Source organism: Lissotriton vulgaris, chromosome 4_1 (genome assembly GCF_964263255.1).
Source record: "Lissotriton vulgaris chromosome 4_1, aLisVul1.2, whole genome shotgun sequence".
NCBI classification, from domain to species: Eukaryota; Metazoa; Chordata; class Amphibia; order Caudata; family Salamandridae; genus Lissotriton; species Lissotriton vulgaris.
The window spans coordinates 1,970,675,739-1,970,691,754 of NC_141691.1; the positions used below are offsets into that span (position 1 = coordinate 1,970,675,739).

A 16,016-nucleotide genomic window follows, 5' to 3' on the forward strand; every position below is an offset into this window, starting at 1 on the left:
AATTCGAGAGATGATGCTCATTACCCTTCAGCTGAAAAGGCATCTTTTTGTAAATATGATACATTGTAGATGGTTCATGTAAACTTACTCAAACTACACACATCAGTTTTAAAGTCTATCTTTTGTAAGACATGTAAATAGAATATTGATATTGCATGTCTATGCTCTTCTGACATGATGAACATTAAATAAAATGATATAATATTTGATATTTATATCCCTGCCATGTTGTCTGATCTCTCATATTCATGTAAAGAATTCTAGGCTAGCGTGCAGTGGTAAAAGCCCCCTAATGTAAATGTATGTTACGGAATTTGTTCAGCACAAAAATAGCTCAGAGGCAACAGAACACTGATCGTGGAAGCCATGCGTTATCTGTTTTGTGCACGGGGTTGACTTTATGCCTTCCCGCGCCAATTTCCTCTTATCTTAAATTTTAAGCAGTTTCCATCCCTTCATTCTATTTTTGGCCTGTGTGCATGGTACTAAAAATGCTGTTTCCTAAATATCATTCAACAAAAATATTGTGTACCAAATATTGTTTACAAACATATTGCCCCATTGAGTTAATAATAGAAAATCTGCACCCAGTGCAGCAATATTTTTGTGAACAAAATTTAGGCCACAATAATTACATCAGATCATATTTTGCTATCGATATTCCTAATTACATCTTTCTTGTAGGGTAGTGATTCACAATGTTAGCCAGTCCAATTTAACCAGGAATATGAACGGCATGTACTGTCATACAGTATTGGCCCAGCCATGGTACTTAATTTTTCTTCAGCAGTCTTCTATCCATATCTATGTTTGGACTTTGACTGCCTACTCTGTCCACAAATGTGCTGTCTTTCCATCATGCTGAATACACCTTCACCTACAAGTAGTAAAGTGCTGCCCATTGTTTTTGATGTTAAACATCCAGCCTTGACTTTGTACCCTTTACATTTTCCTGAGTGTCATCTGGGTTGAGGTCATACTCTAGGCTTGTCTCACTGTCCATCCCATCTAAGCGTTTTCTTACTTTTGCAAGCAAGTGATACTCAAAAATGGTCTTAAATGAAGCATTGATGAGGTAGGCTGCTATTTTCAAGTGTGTCATTCAATCAAATATTAGTACATAAAACTTTGCAACACACTTCAGTCTTTACAACTTGTGCAGACCTCATCTTGTCCTGAGCTATCAAATCCTGAAAGTTCACCTAGTCTTTGGGTTTTTGGTCTGAGCTGTGTCCATGCTGAATAATGTAAGTCAGGCGAGGGAATAGGGCTGAACAGGGCTGCCACTTGACTTTGCTCTGCTTTGCAATCTTCTGTAATATCACCTGTATTTCCACAGTTGACATCCAATCTAAAGCGAGAAAGTTAATATCATGCACACATTAAATATCAAATACAGAATCATAAGTCAGAGAAGAGCGGAAAATGTTTACTAAATCATTAATTAACCATTGTGGAAAACAACCCAATAGCTTCAAAAATGATTATTAATTTATTGATCAAAAATTAAAGCATGGTTATTAACAAAGTGTTGCACACATGAAAAGTCAAAACAATCGATGTGTAATGTGTAGTTCCCATACTGTCGGAAGGCTGAGACAATATTAGGGCCAGATATCAGTGCAAATCCCCTATTCAGAATCCCGTTTGGCAACTTGTTGGGCTAATGGTTACATTTCGTTAAGATTAAACTAGCGCCTTCCCAGAGATACTACTAGAACGTAGATAATGCTTTGGGAGCAAGATTGTCCCCAGCCATTGCCCTTGCTGAACCTGCTTCGTTTGTTCGTGGATGAATGCGATCTCCAGCCACTATCAATTTGTTGCAAATCACAATCTCAAAAATTCTGTAGCAAAGACAAGAAACATATTAGTTACTCCTACCTGTTTTTATTTGAGAATTGGTTGGTGGGGCTTAGTTGATGTCTTGGATGACCTCTCGACCCAATGTTCAGTTTGGAGAATTGCCTGACTGATATCTGCTGTATGATCCGTCCGGTAGGTGCAGGATGCGGTGAAGTGCCGGGTTGTCGATCGGCAGGAAGAGGGCAATGGAGACTCTGGTGGTTCATTTCAGAACGGACATGCACAGTTAATGGTAGGACAGAGTGCCACTCATTACTTTTAGCAGAAGGGGCATTTTTAGTCTGCACCACATTAACCACTTGTTTTTTAATTCTGTTCTCCAGCATGTAAGTATAGGAGAACAGGTTGTGACTCAGCAGATATTTCTGATCTGAATCCTTCTCTTCTGGATCACAATCTAGGTCTCATATATGACCAGGCTTCTTAGTAAACCTAGTTGAGAGACAATAAGCGCATGTTAGTTGATGCTGTCAGACCTAATTATAATATCCCCATCAATGTAACATAGCCTCCAACTCTCCCTCCCATTGCATGCACGCCATGTAGTTCTGCATGAAAATAATAGGGGTGCTCTAAGTTTGGTAGTAAGGCATGCATTACTGTGAGGAGGACTTCATATCATACGGTACTGCTCCCTTCTGCCTTCACAGAATTGCCTTAATTCTTTGATTTCCACGCATGGTTGACAATTTAATCATTTTATGAGCATGTAAGTACTGAGCTATGAGCATGACAATAAAGTGGGCAGTCTAGCAAATACTGTCTTTAATTCTATTGGCATGTAACAGGAGAGGCCTAGCGGATCCAGCACCGAACCTGCATTATTCTCAACATCACCACTTTTTAAGGTGAATAAGAAATTCCTTTGCCAAACCAGGGTGCGGCAGCCATTGTGGCTCTACCTTAGACACAGTTCTCTTTGATTCATTGTTGGAGTTGTGAAAGTCTCAGGTCAAAGCACTAGTAGCAATTACGCCACCCATAATCATTTTTTCAGCTTGGATGTTAGGTGGACCAATATTAGACTGAGGAATATTTTTATGAAGAGATGTCAATATGAAAAAAAATCATGATAAATAATCATCTAGAAATAATTTCAGTTATCATTAAATGGACAGACATGACAAAGTTTCTAAAAAGTATTCCTGTATGAAAAACATGTAATCCATGCATCCTCATGCAACCCTTAGCCTAAATCCAAACCTATATCTAACCTAACCCTAATTCTTAACTCTATGCTAATATTACCCTTAAACCTAACAATCACCCCCCTCATCTAACTTACACTAATCCAGTCCCAATTCATAACCCATACTTTTATAACAACTCTGTTCCTTTATTTTCTGCTATTTCACTGATAATGAAAACACATGGGTTTAGGTCATTTTTGTTTTCGTTTGAATGCACTGAAAATAAAATTTGTAATCACAATTTTTTTTCACAGTGGTGTCTTCATATTAGCATTATATCATAAAGATTTCTTCATAGAGATATATCAAAAGTGTTATGTCCTCATGTATATCAAAAGTGTTATGTCCTCATGTATATCAAAAGTGTTATGTCCTCATGCAATCACATGTGCTTACTCTCTATATCTTATTGAGGTGGTCAGGAGATTTTTAACATATAAGCTTGATGCGCACATCACCCTGGCAACCAGAGCACCTCAACATAATATGCTTACATTTACTTTTGTCTGTGAATACCTTGAATGTAAAAAGTTACAAAATGAACAGCACAGCCTCACTAAATGAAAGGGGCATATACACAATTAACTAAAGCCTCATTAAGCCCTTCAATGTCCTTCCAGGACAAATTTATTTAAGAGTGAACTTGTTAAAAGCTTTCCAATGAGATCCCATAGTGTTCTGGCTAGTGATTAGCATGCCACCACAACATGTATCTGAGTTAGGAACTGCCTGCATGGCTGATGGCATGGAGTGCTCCAAAATGACTCTGTTTTGAGGGTAGGATCGGTAGATTCCATAAAGTACAGCCCAATGCAGTGATAGGCACTTGACGCAAAGAGGTATGGCCAGCTTGTAAAGGTTATCAAACTACTGATCCATTGTTACATCAAAGCTAGAGGTGTATCATAATGCGTAGGGGGAGTGTGTCTACTGAACTGAAAATATGTTCTGGTGACACTACTACATCTTAATTTTTCTTGTGAATCACGTTCACATGTGTACCTGTGCTGTGATGTCTTGAAGCACTGTGGCATTATTTGTTTCTTATAATTATTAGGACGTGGTGAACCACAGTTTGGAAGGAACAAAGGTATATAGTTGTAAAGTAGCAAGTGGTTCCCACGGTGGAACCCGCATTAAAAACATCTGTACGAATCGATGCACCACAGCGTTTTTTAATGTGTATTCCATGGAGGGAACCACTTGTTTTGCAATTACTTTTTTAATAGACATTTGACCCAATGTTCCCGTTATGGATGGAATGGATGAGCTAGAATCCTATAGATGAACCCTTTATGGCTGTCTGATTCCAGCTCTGCCCACTGCTACATTCACCCCGATAACTCAATGACAAGTTTATCTCACATCGGTCTGTGACGTGAAGTGTAGTGCCTGTCTTCATGAGAGGATCTTTAGTATCCCACATCTGTCCAGTTGCTTCATATTTCAGCTTGTTAGGCTTTGACATATGCACAGTACTGATTTTTGATTTGTGAAGTCAAGAGTCAAATTTAGACATCACAGTCAGGACGATTGAGCCTGTCACTTTGTGCTCACAGTCAGGGCTTAGTTTCTCGGCTGCTAAAAGGGTTCATTGGTTTGAATAGGCACCAGTCTCTCTTAATGGCAATAAAAGTAATGCAACATTGCCAGGTCACTTCGACTTAGGAAGTCTACTTCAGACCCATTTCAACCCCTGCTGTCTGATGTGCTTGTTGAATACAGTCTTGTATTGTTAGTAATACAGGCTTGCATGAACTAGGGAAAGGCTTAAAGCGACACAGAGAAGTATCATTTAAAAGATATATGTGTCTAAAATTGTCACCCCATATTTGTACCTGTTGTGCATACAGGAACATTTTCTACAAGTGACACCACAATTTGCTTGTGTAGAGCTGTGTACTGTGTATGGTTGTGTTCTGTGTATAGCAGTGTCGAGGAAAGAGAATTGGTGAGATGCTATGTCAATGCTCTGGCCATGCTTTTAGCACCAGCTGTATTCAATCATTACCTATTACTCTATCCTCTATCATACTATCATGACCTGGAACATCTGAAGTGTTTACCAAAAAGTCTTCTATAATTACAAATAGCATATTTTCCAGGAAAAAATGCTAAATTCTGAGAAAAAAAAGCCTACACAGATTAATAAACTTGCTTTGGCCAGTGAAGATACAAGCTGCAATAAACTAAGACTGGTGTAGCCTGATGGGTCACACGTGAAGTCTGGAAAGCTTGTTGGGATCCATGTTTGTTCTGGTCTCTCCCTTCTGAAGAACTAGAACAGCAACACGGGCTCGTAATCGGAGAATTTGAAAGATAGCCACAAACCAGTAAGATTGTAGATCTATATTAGCTTCACTTTTTAATGCTGACTAATGAAACATTCCAGGAGTTTTCCTAAGACAGCTGTATGTTTATGAGGCTCTGCACAGAAAAGAATCTCACAGCCTTTGGTGCTGCACATAGTTGTTGCGCAACCATTAACTGGCAAAACCTAGATCAGAAGTTGTTTTCTGTGAGTTGAAATCTAATTATACAACTTGCCTCTGTGTATGCTTGATTGGGTCTTGTTACACTATATCTGGAGGATCAACATTCACAAGTCAGCCTGCATTTGGTGGAATCTGTCAAGTTAATGTGACCATGGAGAAGGTTATGTCAAATAATTAACTCTTGTTGATATAATAAGAGACGTTGCTGTGGTGTTGATAGTATCATAATCTGGTGCAAGTCGTCCAGATCTATGGAACTACCAATAGGCAGGAAGCATATAATGAAATGCGGCAGAACATCCTCTGATTGGTCAGTTGTGAAATGATCTGGCTGTCACACTTGCATATGTTACTATGCAGGCACCAGTGCTTCTGAAACACGGTCACCTAACATTAGTCAAATAAAAAAAAGTTGGAATTGGGTTGGAAATGAAAATCATAGACAACTTATCTACCAAATTAATGGGAAATGATCTGCTATTAACAGCATTGTTGGTGGTTTAATGATCAACACTAGCCAATATGAGTGGTCTAATTCAAATCAAATATGTGGCACAGTTCTTGCCTGAGTCCTGTTTTCACTGAATGTGAACACTAAAATGTGGCCTCTTGCTGTTCCATACCCAAATATGGTTCTACATTTAAGTCAGAAAATTGCAGTTTGAACAGAAATAGCCATGCACTTATATTTTTCGAAGAAGTATGCATGCCCTGCAACCCTTTCTCAAATGAAGCAGCCATTTAATAATTCAGCACCAAGATGGCGGCAAATGATACATCTTCCAACCGTTTGTCCCCATGCCTTCCTTTTGACATTTTGCGCTGAGTGTACTTCAGCCTCCTCCATCATACACCTCTCTTGTCAACCTGCGAGCTCTGCAGGGTATTCAAGGGCACAAGAGGTTAAAGAGATTTAGTCAACCGTCCTCAACCAGTCCATGCTGAAAGAACAATCACTCATGGTTTCATATTTTTTGACTATCTAATTTAAGCACTTGTGTTTTATTGTTGGATTATATCAACAGCCTTGTTCATTCATTCCAGAATCCATCAATGTTTTCATAAACGGAGAATTCATTTGTAGACAAATTAATCAGTAGCATTTGTGCTGGATTAGGTCTGATACAGTTATTAAACTTTGTAACTGACATTTTAGATTAAACTATCCCTGAATTGAAAATGTTTTGTATGATGCATATTCATTTTAAATTACTTGATGAGATGTCCTTGCTGCCACACTCAGCTGTGTGTTTTCATTTGATTTCAGACCGATTTTGAGAAAGATGTCGATATGGCGTGCAGATCAGGTGAACACCTGACAGGTGAGGCTCACAAGTGGCTCAGTTGGACAACCAAACTGAGCACTTTTTTCTTCTTTTATATGTTTTGTGTTTGAAGTATGGTGTATTAAAAGTATTAGCAAGATGTGCTCCTAATGACCCATTAGTGGGTCATTAGGGGCACATCTTGCTAGTGTTGAATAAGATGTCTAGGACGGAAGACGCCTCCTGTGGAGCACCTGAAAAACTATTCATACTTCTCTGAATTTACTTTGAAACTTTTGAAAGAAACAAGGCTGTGCACCTGCACTAAACTAAGTTCTTGTCGTATTAAAAGTATTAACATCATGATCTAATGAGAAATAAACATATTGACGGCTACCTGGCTGGCTGAGGCCATGTTGTCACGTCGAAAAGCACCTAAGGTAAGAATGCCTGAAAATCTTGATTCGGCCATGTCTGTATTCTTGCTGTGGTCCATTGGCAAGAGGTAGATGCTCATCTTACTGTTCTATATCTATTGTAGGGTGAGCCACCATGAAGGAGAAAACCCTACTTTAAGGTTTAGCCCTTGTGGTACATTGGCAGACATCCTTCAACAATCCAAAAGGCATTACAATATTAAATCCATAAGATAGCTAGATAGTCCATTGCTGCAAGAATGAATCATCCTCTTTGAGAATTTAAAGCTGCTACTGCTAAGATTAGTCCCCACAGAAGACTTAAGCCCTGACACCTCTGAGAATTTGAATCTCTTACAATGATGCACCTTCAACAAGGATCGAAACCTACTGCACGCAATACCATTTGCCATTTACCTGCCTCTACTGCAAGGATTGGCCCTCATTGAGGAGCTAAACTTGCTGCAAAAATAAGCTGACATTGAGGGTCTAAATCATATGTAGCTTTTTCTCCACATTGAGTATCTAACCCTACTGCAATAATTGACCATTGGTTGATCTAATGCTGCAGCACAATATAGACTCATCGGTGGTTTTACCCTATTGTTAGGATAATAGGCTACAGGGATTATTCCCCATCAAGGATTTAAACCTTCACTGTGAACCTAAACTTAATGTGAACCTTTGTCTTTTCATTGCTGATCTAAACCTGTTGCACACAATATACCTTTTTTAAATCTAGGCCTGCTGCTAGCAATGGGCTAGACCGCAAATCTAACAAATGCTGCCAGAATTATCTCTTAATCAGGGTTTAGTTTTACTGAAACCAGTAACCCTTCTCTTTGAGAATCTAAACAACAAAACGTAGCGCTCTTTGAGTATCTGAATAATCGCTTGTCTAAATTCGAACTCTACTTTAATAAGTATTATTTCTCTTTGAGCATCAAACTTTACTTCAAGATTTAAGCTTTATCAGAGAAATAAACCTAACAATTAAGCCTAATTAAGATTCCATATGATTGCAAAGATTAACCATTATTTGAGGATTTAAAGCTACTAGTAGAGAAAGCACTGATCATCAAGAATCTAAACCTTCTGTAAGGATTATTGCTCCTCGTTAAAATCTCCACAAGCATTGTCCATTATTGTGACTACGAAGCCACAACAGTAATACCTCATTGAGAATCTAGATCAGTTGCTAGGATTAGCCTCTCGGAGGCATTCAGAAAGATAAGAACTCGCGTCCCAGGCTTAATCCTTAGCGCCGGCTGGTTGGAGACTCTCCGTTGACTTCTGCAAAGTAGTTCTTTAAGCCTACAGCAGCATGCCTTCTGGCCTAAATCATTGCATTTTTCCCAAATGATGTGATGAGAACGCATTTACTTTGCAGTTTGTTTTCGTGTGTACCTGCTAGTTTTGATTCTAAATTGTTTGCTATTAGTCCATGATACCTGCTTGAAACAAAAAGCCTTAATTTGAGCCTATGTTTTGCGACACTCGCTCTGTAACCTGCACGCCTCTGATTTATGTCACGTTGCGTGGTGTGTCAAACTGTTTCTGTTGCTATCCTATGAGTCATCTTTCTAAAGTATAATGATAACCATAATTATATACAACCTGGACTGCATACCTTTTAGCCCGAGGTGAGAGCCATGAAACTGGTTTGCAGAAGAACTGAGATCTGACACCGGTTTCAGTTTGGAAGACCAGTGCAGTGTTCATAGAGGCAAAGTGGGAAGGGGCAGGGAGTGCTTACTTTTCAATAGAAAGTGACGCTTTCTATGAATGTCTCCTATAAAGAGACAACTTTAGACTGAGCTGTAAAATGTGCAGATGTTTACATATTCTCATGTTTACAACTTCCACTATGGAAGGAGACATTTATGGTTCTGGGAAATTAAAATGTTTGTGGCCTCTTCATTTCACATTTTTGTTCTTCCTACTACCACTGACACACACAACGTTGTCTGGGATTCCCACACCACCAGCAGTGTTTGTTAGAGCCAATATTGGTAGGTTGATGGATTATAGCCATGTTGATGCAGTGTAAAGATTGAGATTGTGGAAGGAATCTGAACTAGTGGTTGGTGTAGGGAGTAGAGTCAATTAGAAGTTGGAAACCGAGTCTGCAAGTTACATGTGTGTCAGGATGAGATTGAAGAGGGAGGCAGAGTAATCTGAAACAACATATCATCTGGTAAGTAGTGCTAGATAGAATTGAACCAATGTCTTTATTTGGATTGCCAAATCTTGAAGGGTCAACTCATAATTAGGGTGCGTAAAATATTACAATATGTGGTCTTAAGTTGCTCAAACAGTGTCTTCTCAGTTTTATCTGTGTGTCTGTCAAGCATCTTAAATCTGTGAGTGTATGGATATGACTGACATTCATTCGGTGGACCATGACACGTTCAGCAGAAGGCTGTGATAGATGTTGCCAGTTGTGACCAGATTAACTAATTCTAAGATGGAACTAATTTAGGAATGTTGATAGTTGAATTAGAAGGGTCACAAGACCGGTGAAGCTGGGCTGTATTGAGTTGTGTAAATTTGTGTCGAGGGGGGAATGGAAAAAGAGTAAACTTCAATGGGTGATCATTGAGTGGACACAAAGCATGCGTTTTGCACCTCTCTCCCTCCTTGGCGGACTCGAACTGTGGCAAAGCATGGGATCATCACACTATTTATATCCCTCACAGTGTCTTTATCCCTCACTAGATCTGAGCATGGGATCATCACAGTGTCTTTATCCCTCACTAGATCTAAGCACGGATCATCACAGTGTCTTTATCCCTCACAAGATCTAAGCACGGGATCATCACAGTGTCTTTATCCCTCACAAGATCTAAGCACGAATCATCACAGTGTCTATCCTTCACTAGATCTAAGCACGGGATCATCACAGTGTCTTTATCCCTCACTAGATCTAAGCACGGGATCATCACAGTGTCTTTATCCCTCACTAGATCTAAGCACGGATCATCACAGTGTCTATCCTTCACTTAATTTAAGCACGGGATCATCACAGTGTCTTTATCCCTCACTAGAATTAAGCACGGATCATCACAGTGTCTTTATCCCTCACTAGATCTGAGCACGGGATCATCACAGTGTCTTTATCCCTCACTAGATCTGAGCACGGGATCATCACAGTGTCTTTATCCCTCACTAGATCTAAGCACGGGATCATCACAGTGTCTTTATCCCTCACTAGATCTGAGCACGGGATCATCACAGTGTCTTTATCCCTCACTAGATCTAAGCACGGGATCATCACAGTGTCTTTATCCCTCACTAGATCTAAGCAAGGGATCATCACAGTGTCTTTATCCCTCACTAGATCTAAGCACGGGATCATCACAGTGTCTTTATCCCTCACTAGATCTAAGCACGGGATCATCACAGTGTCTTTATCCCTCACTAGATCTAAGCACTTGATCATCACAGTGTCTTTATCCCTCACTAGATCTAAGCACGGATCATCACAGTGTCTATCCTTCACTTAATTTAAGCACGGGATCATCACAGTGTCTTTATCCCTCACTAGATCTAAGCACGGGATCATCACAGTGTCTTTATCCCTCACTAGATCTAAGCACGGATCATCACAGTGTCTATCCTTCACTTTATTTAAGCACGGGATCATCACAGTGTCTTTATCCCTCACTAGAATTAAGCACGGATCATCACAGTGTCTTTATCCCTCACTAGATCTGAGCACGGGATCATCACAGTGTCTTTATCCCTCACTAGATCTAAGCACGGGATCATCACAGTGTCTTTATCCCTCACTAGATCTAAGCACGGGATCATCACAGTGTCTTTATCCCTCACTAGATCTAAGCACGGGATCATCACAGTGTCTTAATCCCTCACTAGATCTAAGAATGTAAACCTCACACTATTGTCTTTGTTATCTCTCAGCAGATTTTCTTTTTTTGCTTACTTATACAGGCACTCCGGCCCCTCACACCAGGCGCAGAAGTTAATATTCAGCCAAGGAAATGCACACACAGATTTAGCTTTTTTCGCAGTTATGTTTAAATTGATTCTCTTTATTTCCTTACAGTCTGTCCTCCCTCCACATAGTGTAAGGCACTAACATTGGAAATCGCATTTCCGGTGTTTGTAGGATACAATCCAGACAACTCAAACCACTCAGATAGTAAACTCGGCCGATTTCAACAACTAGCAGACCCTTTACATGGCTCTCCATCAGACCATGTAGAAAATACCTGCACAGAGGGGACGCCTTTAGTGGGAAATCTGTACAGAGAAATGCTAACAAGAATACTTAAATACCATTCACTGAATTCCTTCACAAATATATTGATTTTATTTATCTTCTAAACCTATACCTATCTCTAACCCTAAATTGACCACGAACATTAGCATTTTTTCTTTTCCTAATTTTGACACTAACTCAAACGTTACTCTAACCTAGGCTTTACCTGTACAATGTCCTTCACCTTACAACTTATTCTGATGACTCTCACTCTATTCTTTTTAGCATGTTTATCCCTTTATTTTATTTCTCGTCTTTCGCTGCTTGCAAAGTAAATATTGTAGCAATTTTGTTTTATCGCAATAGCAGCCTAAATTCTTTTTTGTTTTAAAGAAATTCTCTGTCCAGTGCTTTCTCTTTGAAGGTATTTCTCTGTATGGGATGTTGTTCCTAAATAAATATATTCATGTTTTTGCCAGTGAGTCCTCCCCTTTCAAACATCGGTCCTTTCCAATCTGTTGGCCATTTTTAAATTGTTGTTGCATTCAAAAAGCAGCTCGAGCCTTTTCGAGCGTTAATTCACCTACAGCACAGGGGGTGCAGACATACTCTTAGCCATGGAACAACCTCTTTTCTACAAGGGATACTGTTTCCCACTCCCTTGGAACTACTGAAAAAATGAATTGGCCAAAGTACCAGAGGATTTGAAGACATCCCTCAGTGATTTTGTGATTGGAGATACATACAAAATCTAGTACCCTAATACCAGCAACAATGCCCAAGAGCATCACTCCTTGACAGACTACAATGTTATCCGGTAAACCCATCGGATAAGTCTGGAGCAGTAACTACCAATCCCAGAGTTTATTGCACTTAAACTTGGTGGAAAAATTGTCCGGATGCCCATTTAGATGACATTCTGCCGCACACTTTCAACGCCCATATCCTGGTCAGCATCATCATGTGTTTCTGAGGAATACATCTCTAGGTACTGTCAGCAGGATGGAAATGGAGATAAACTTCCACCTGTTTCAGTGCCCCGGCTGGGTGCAGAGCCTCCGGAGTCGACGTAGGCATTAATACCGAAAACCACTCGATAGTGCCCCATAAGCTAACCTGATGATCCACTGCTCCCTCCATTTTGTGCGCCAGCCTCTTTCTTGCGGCTCTGCATTGCATTGAACATGAAAGGCGTGCATGCTAAGTACATACATCATGATCTGAGGCAGCCACCAGGGCCTGGTATGAATTTCAGGCTTGTCTGGCTGCTTTGATTATTATAAGTTGCTTTGTGGGTTGCAATTATCAGTGGTAATCTAGGAGCTGTCTCCATGACAGATTGTCTACTAATATATAGGGGCTGTAGGGATTGCAGCCTTTACTCGGGATAAACTGTTCTATACAACATCTCTTCGATACTGATACTATACAACAAATATTTTTTTTTCATATATTTATGGAGGATGCTACTCTTGTTTATTTTCATGCAGATGAATACAACATCATCCCCGGAGATTTCCTTGACTCCACCCATTTATGTACTTATGTATTTATTTATTTAGCAACAAAAACAATTTGGTCAGAAAGGTGTTATAGAAATATGATGGTAGCTAGATCCATGGAGGTGGCATGGTTGCAATATGGAGAGCAGCGGTTAACTGTGGCTAAATTGTCACGTGAATCATAGTGTCGAAGACATGCACACATGTAAAAAAATTACAGATGTACAACTGTATTAGCATAAAGTATGCATATTTATAACTTCCCTGTGCATTGAAGCTCCTATCATCTGGAACCTTACCTCAGATGAAAACTCCTTAATGAGGACAACAGGTTACACAAATTAACAAATTGAGTACTTATGAACAGCTCTTTGCTTAGAATTAATGTTTGGGGAGAAAGCCTATGTTTTGGCTTTAAAATGATCGGTTTTGGGCAGCCATTGTTGAAAATGTATTAAAGGGGTCGTCCTGTGAACGATGCTGCAATAGTTCTCAAAATCAAAACAGACGTAATCAAAAAAAGCAACATTATGGGGTGCCTGTCTTTGGTGATGACTAGTGATGCAAGATTTGTTCAAGATCAGTTTGTTCCCACCTTGGATGGCCTCTATAAGCATTTTTATAAAGCTTTGGAGTAGATAACCATATTACATATAGGGCCTTATTTAGATCTTGGCGGATGGAATGGTGCGTCACAAACGTGACGGATATCCCGTCCACCATAGTAAGATCTCCATAAGATATAATGGGATCGTAAAATGGTGGACAGGATCTCCGTCACATTTGGGATGGAGTATTCCCCTCTTCCAAGATCTAAATTAGGTCGTTAGGTAACAGTAACATATTTTTTCACAAATACGAATGTGTGTTAACATGTGGCTATTAATCAGTTTTGCACAAATGTTTCTGTATTATACAATGCTTTATTCTGCAACATATCTTGGCTTTTCTCAGCCTGTCATAATGTTGTGATTTGCTGCATCTACGTGTTAAAATTCCTTTGAGAGATGTTTTCAATTATTTATGGCTTCCTGGAATAGTTTTGCATCTCTTTCACTTCCAAGTAACCAAAAGCGTATCTATTGTAAGAATTCTGATGGACACTTTTTAATGTCACTAAAATGTCCTCATTGCCCAAAATATGAAGACATTTGATTTGAATTATATTTTTGCGACAGGCGCTCCTCATCCTCACTGAAGCTTTTGCACCCCATCTCAACGATGGTGGTTTTTGAAGACTTTACTGATAAGCATGTTGAGAAATCACAATTCAAAAGAGTTCAGTACAAATTCTAGGCAAGTTAGTATAGGTCATAAAAAACACTCTTGTAAGGAGAAACCATGTGCCAAAATGAACAAATGCAATAAAATGTAAACAAGCTCTGTACTCCTCTGTGCTAACACATCTTTTGTGTTACAGTGCTCAATAAAGACATCAGTAGTTGTCGGACGTCTACAATCACTGGAACTTTAAAGCGCCCATCGCTCCAAGACGAAGAAAAACTGAAACTCAACCACCAAAAGGGGTCAAATTTTAACAGTCTTCCATCGAACGTGTCCAAAATGCACCTCCAGGGATCCCCCCACTACCTTGGAAGCTTCAACATGAACGAGTTCAGCAACCACACACTCACCTTGAAAAAGGACAAAAATCAGCCCGCCAAATCTGTTTACATATGTGATGGGGACATTTTCAAAAAGCTGGACTCAGAGCTGACGAGAGCTCAAGAACAGACGATAGAGAGCAGCTACGTCATGCTGCCGAGCAACACGGCCACATTACGGGCCAAGCCCAAGGATGAGGGCAAGTACAGCATGAACATTGACCAAATGCCCCAGACCAGGCTCATACACCTCAGCATGACCGACCCGGGCTTCATGGTGAAGAGCCCACCGCGGGAGCAGATGGGGATGATGTGCAACGAACAAGGGTCCCCCATCCTGCAGCAACAAAACCTTTCCTGTGAGTCGCAGATCCCGATCAGTCTGTGCGATACAGGGGACTCAGGAAACACGGGGCTGGTCTCCAAGAGTGAAACCATCTCAACTCTTTCCATGAGCTCGCTGGAGGTAAGCGGGGCACCTGAAGCATGCCTGCTTCGTGGTCTGTGTTAATGATGGACTTGGTGATCAACCAAGACACTGTATCTGTTAATGTACTCTCATCTCAGCTGAATATAGTGCAGAACTAAGATGCTGCACCTTTTCTTTACCTGACCTTATCTGTAATGCAGTTTTTTATCATGTTATTTATTAGCTAGTGTGCTTGTTTTAGATAAAGGTCTGTACAGATCCTATTGACCGGAAACGCTGTAAGTGCGGAGCCAAGCTACATTTCACAAGAATAGTAAACTACTTTATTTTCTCTTTTTATTTTATGATACATTTTTATAGGGACCATCTCTACCATAAAACAGTAGGGAAGGTGTAAGAGCAGAGGGGAGGGGTACAAGGGGGATGGATGAAAGAGTAAATCTGCTGTCATATAGCTAAAGTTCCTTCCCGTAAAGCATGAATCCCAGCAGCCCTTAAGTGTGCATGTTGGCTTGGTTCTGGATTTGAGAATCGCAGTGGCGTGTAGTGGCTCTGCACTTTCTTGGCATGACAGTGGTTTATCGAGTCCTGTTCGCTCATCAGTGCCAGGGGCTCTGGCGTAACGCGAAATGATGTGCCCCCCCACAGAACATGATGAGGGGCCCCTGAATCTCCCATATCTCACAGATATTCATTGGCTTTGGGCTAAAGTGCCCCATTGAGGGTTGGGGACCTCTGTACTGCAGGGGCCTTTGCTACGCCCCTGGCCACAGAAAGCATCTGTGTGTCAGAAACGTGTATTTAGTGGTGCCTAGGATGCAGGGTGAGGGCTAAGGTCTCTGTGCTGAGTAGTAAAGCGAAGTCCAGTTCACACTGGGATCAAAGAGGAGGCCGAACAGTGTTTGAGTAGAGGTGAGGGTCAAAGTAAGGAACCAGAGAAGCTGAAGAATTTGGAGAGACTCAGGGGCATATTATCAAGGGGGTTTATCTCCGCTTTTTTGGCTTTAAAAGCCAAGAAAGCGG

At 40.3% G+C, this 16,016-nt stretch overlaps 1 protein-coding gene across 1 annotated transcript in view; it reads left to right on the forward strand.

The window, feature by feature from the left end:
* ADGRB1 (adhesion G protein-coupled receptor B1) overlaps positions 1 to 16,016 on the forward strand; it is a 473,955-nt gene that overhangs the window by 432,513 nt on the left and 25,426 nt on the right. The window contains exons 26-29 of the mRNA XM_086966285.1: positions 2,003 to 2,098; positions 2,655 to 2,714; positions 6,819 to 6,873; positions 14,380 to 15,029. Coding sequence (XP_086822411.1) covers positions 2,003 to 2,098; positions 2,655 to 2,714; positions 6,819 to 6,873; positions 14,380 to 15,029 — 861 coding nt within the window. The remainder of the gene's footprint in view (positions 1 to 2,002; positions 2,099 to 2,654; positions 2,715 to 6,818; positions 6,874 to 14,379; positions 15,030 to 16,016) is intronic.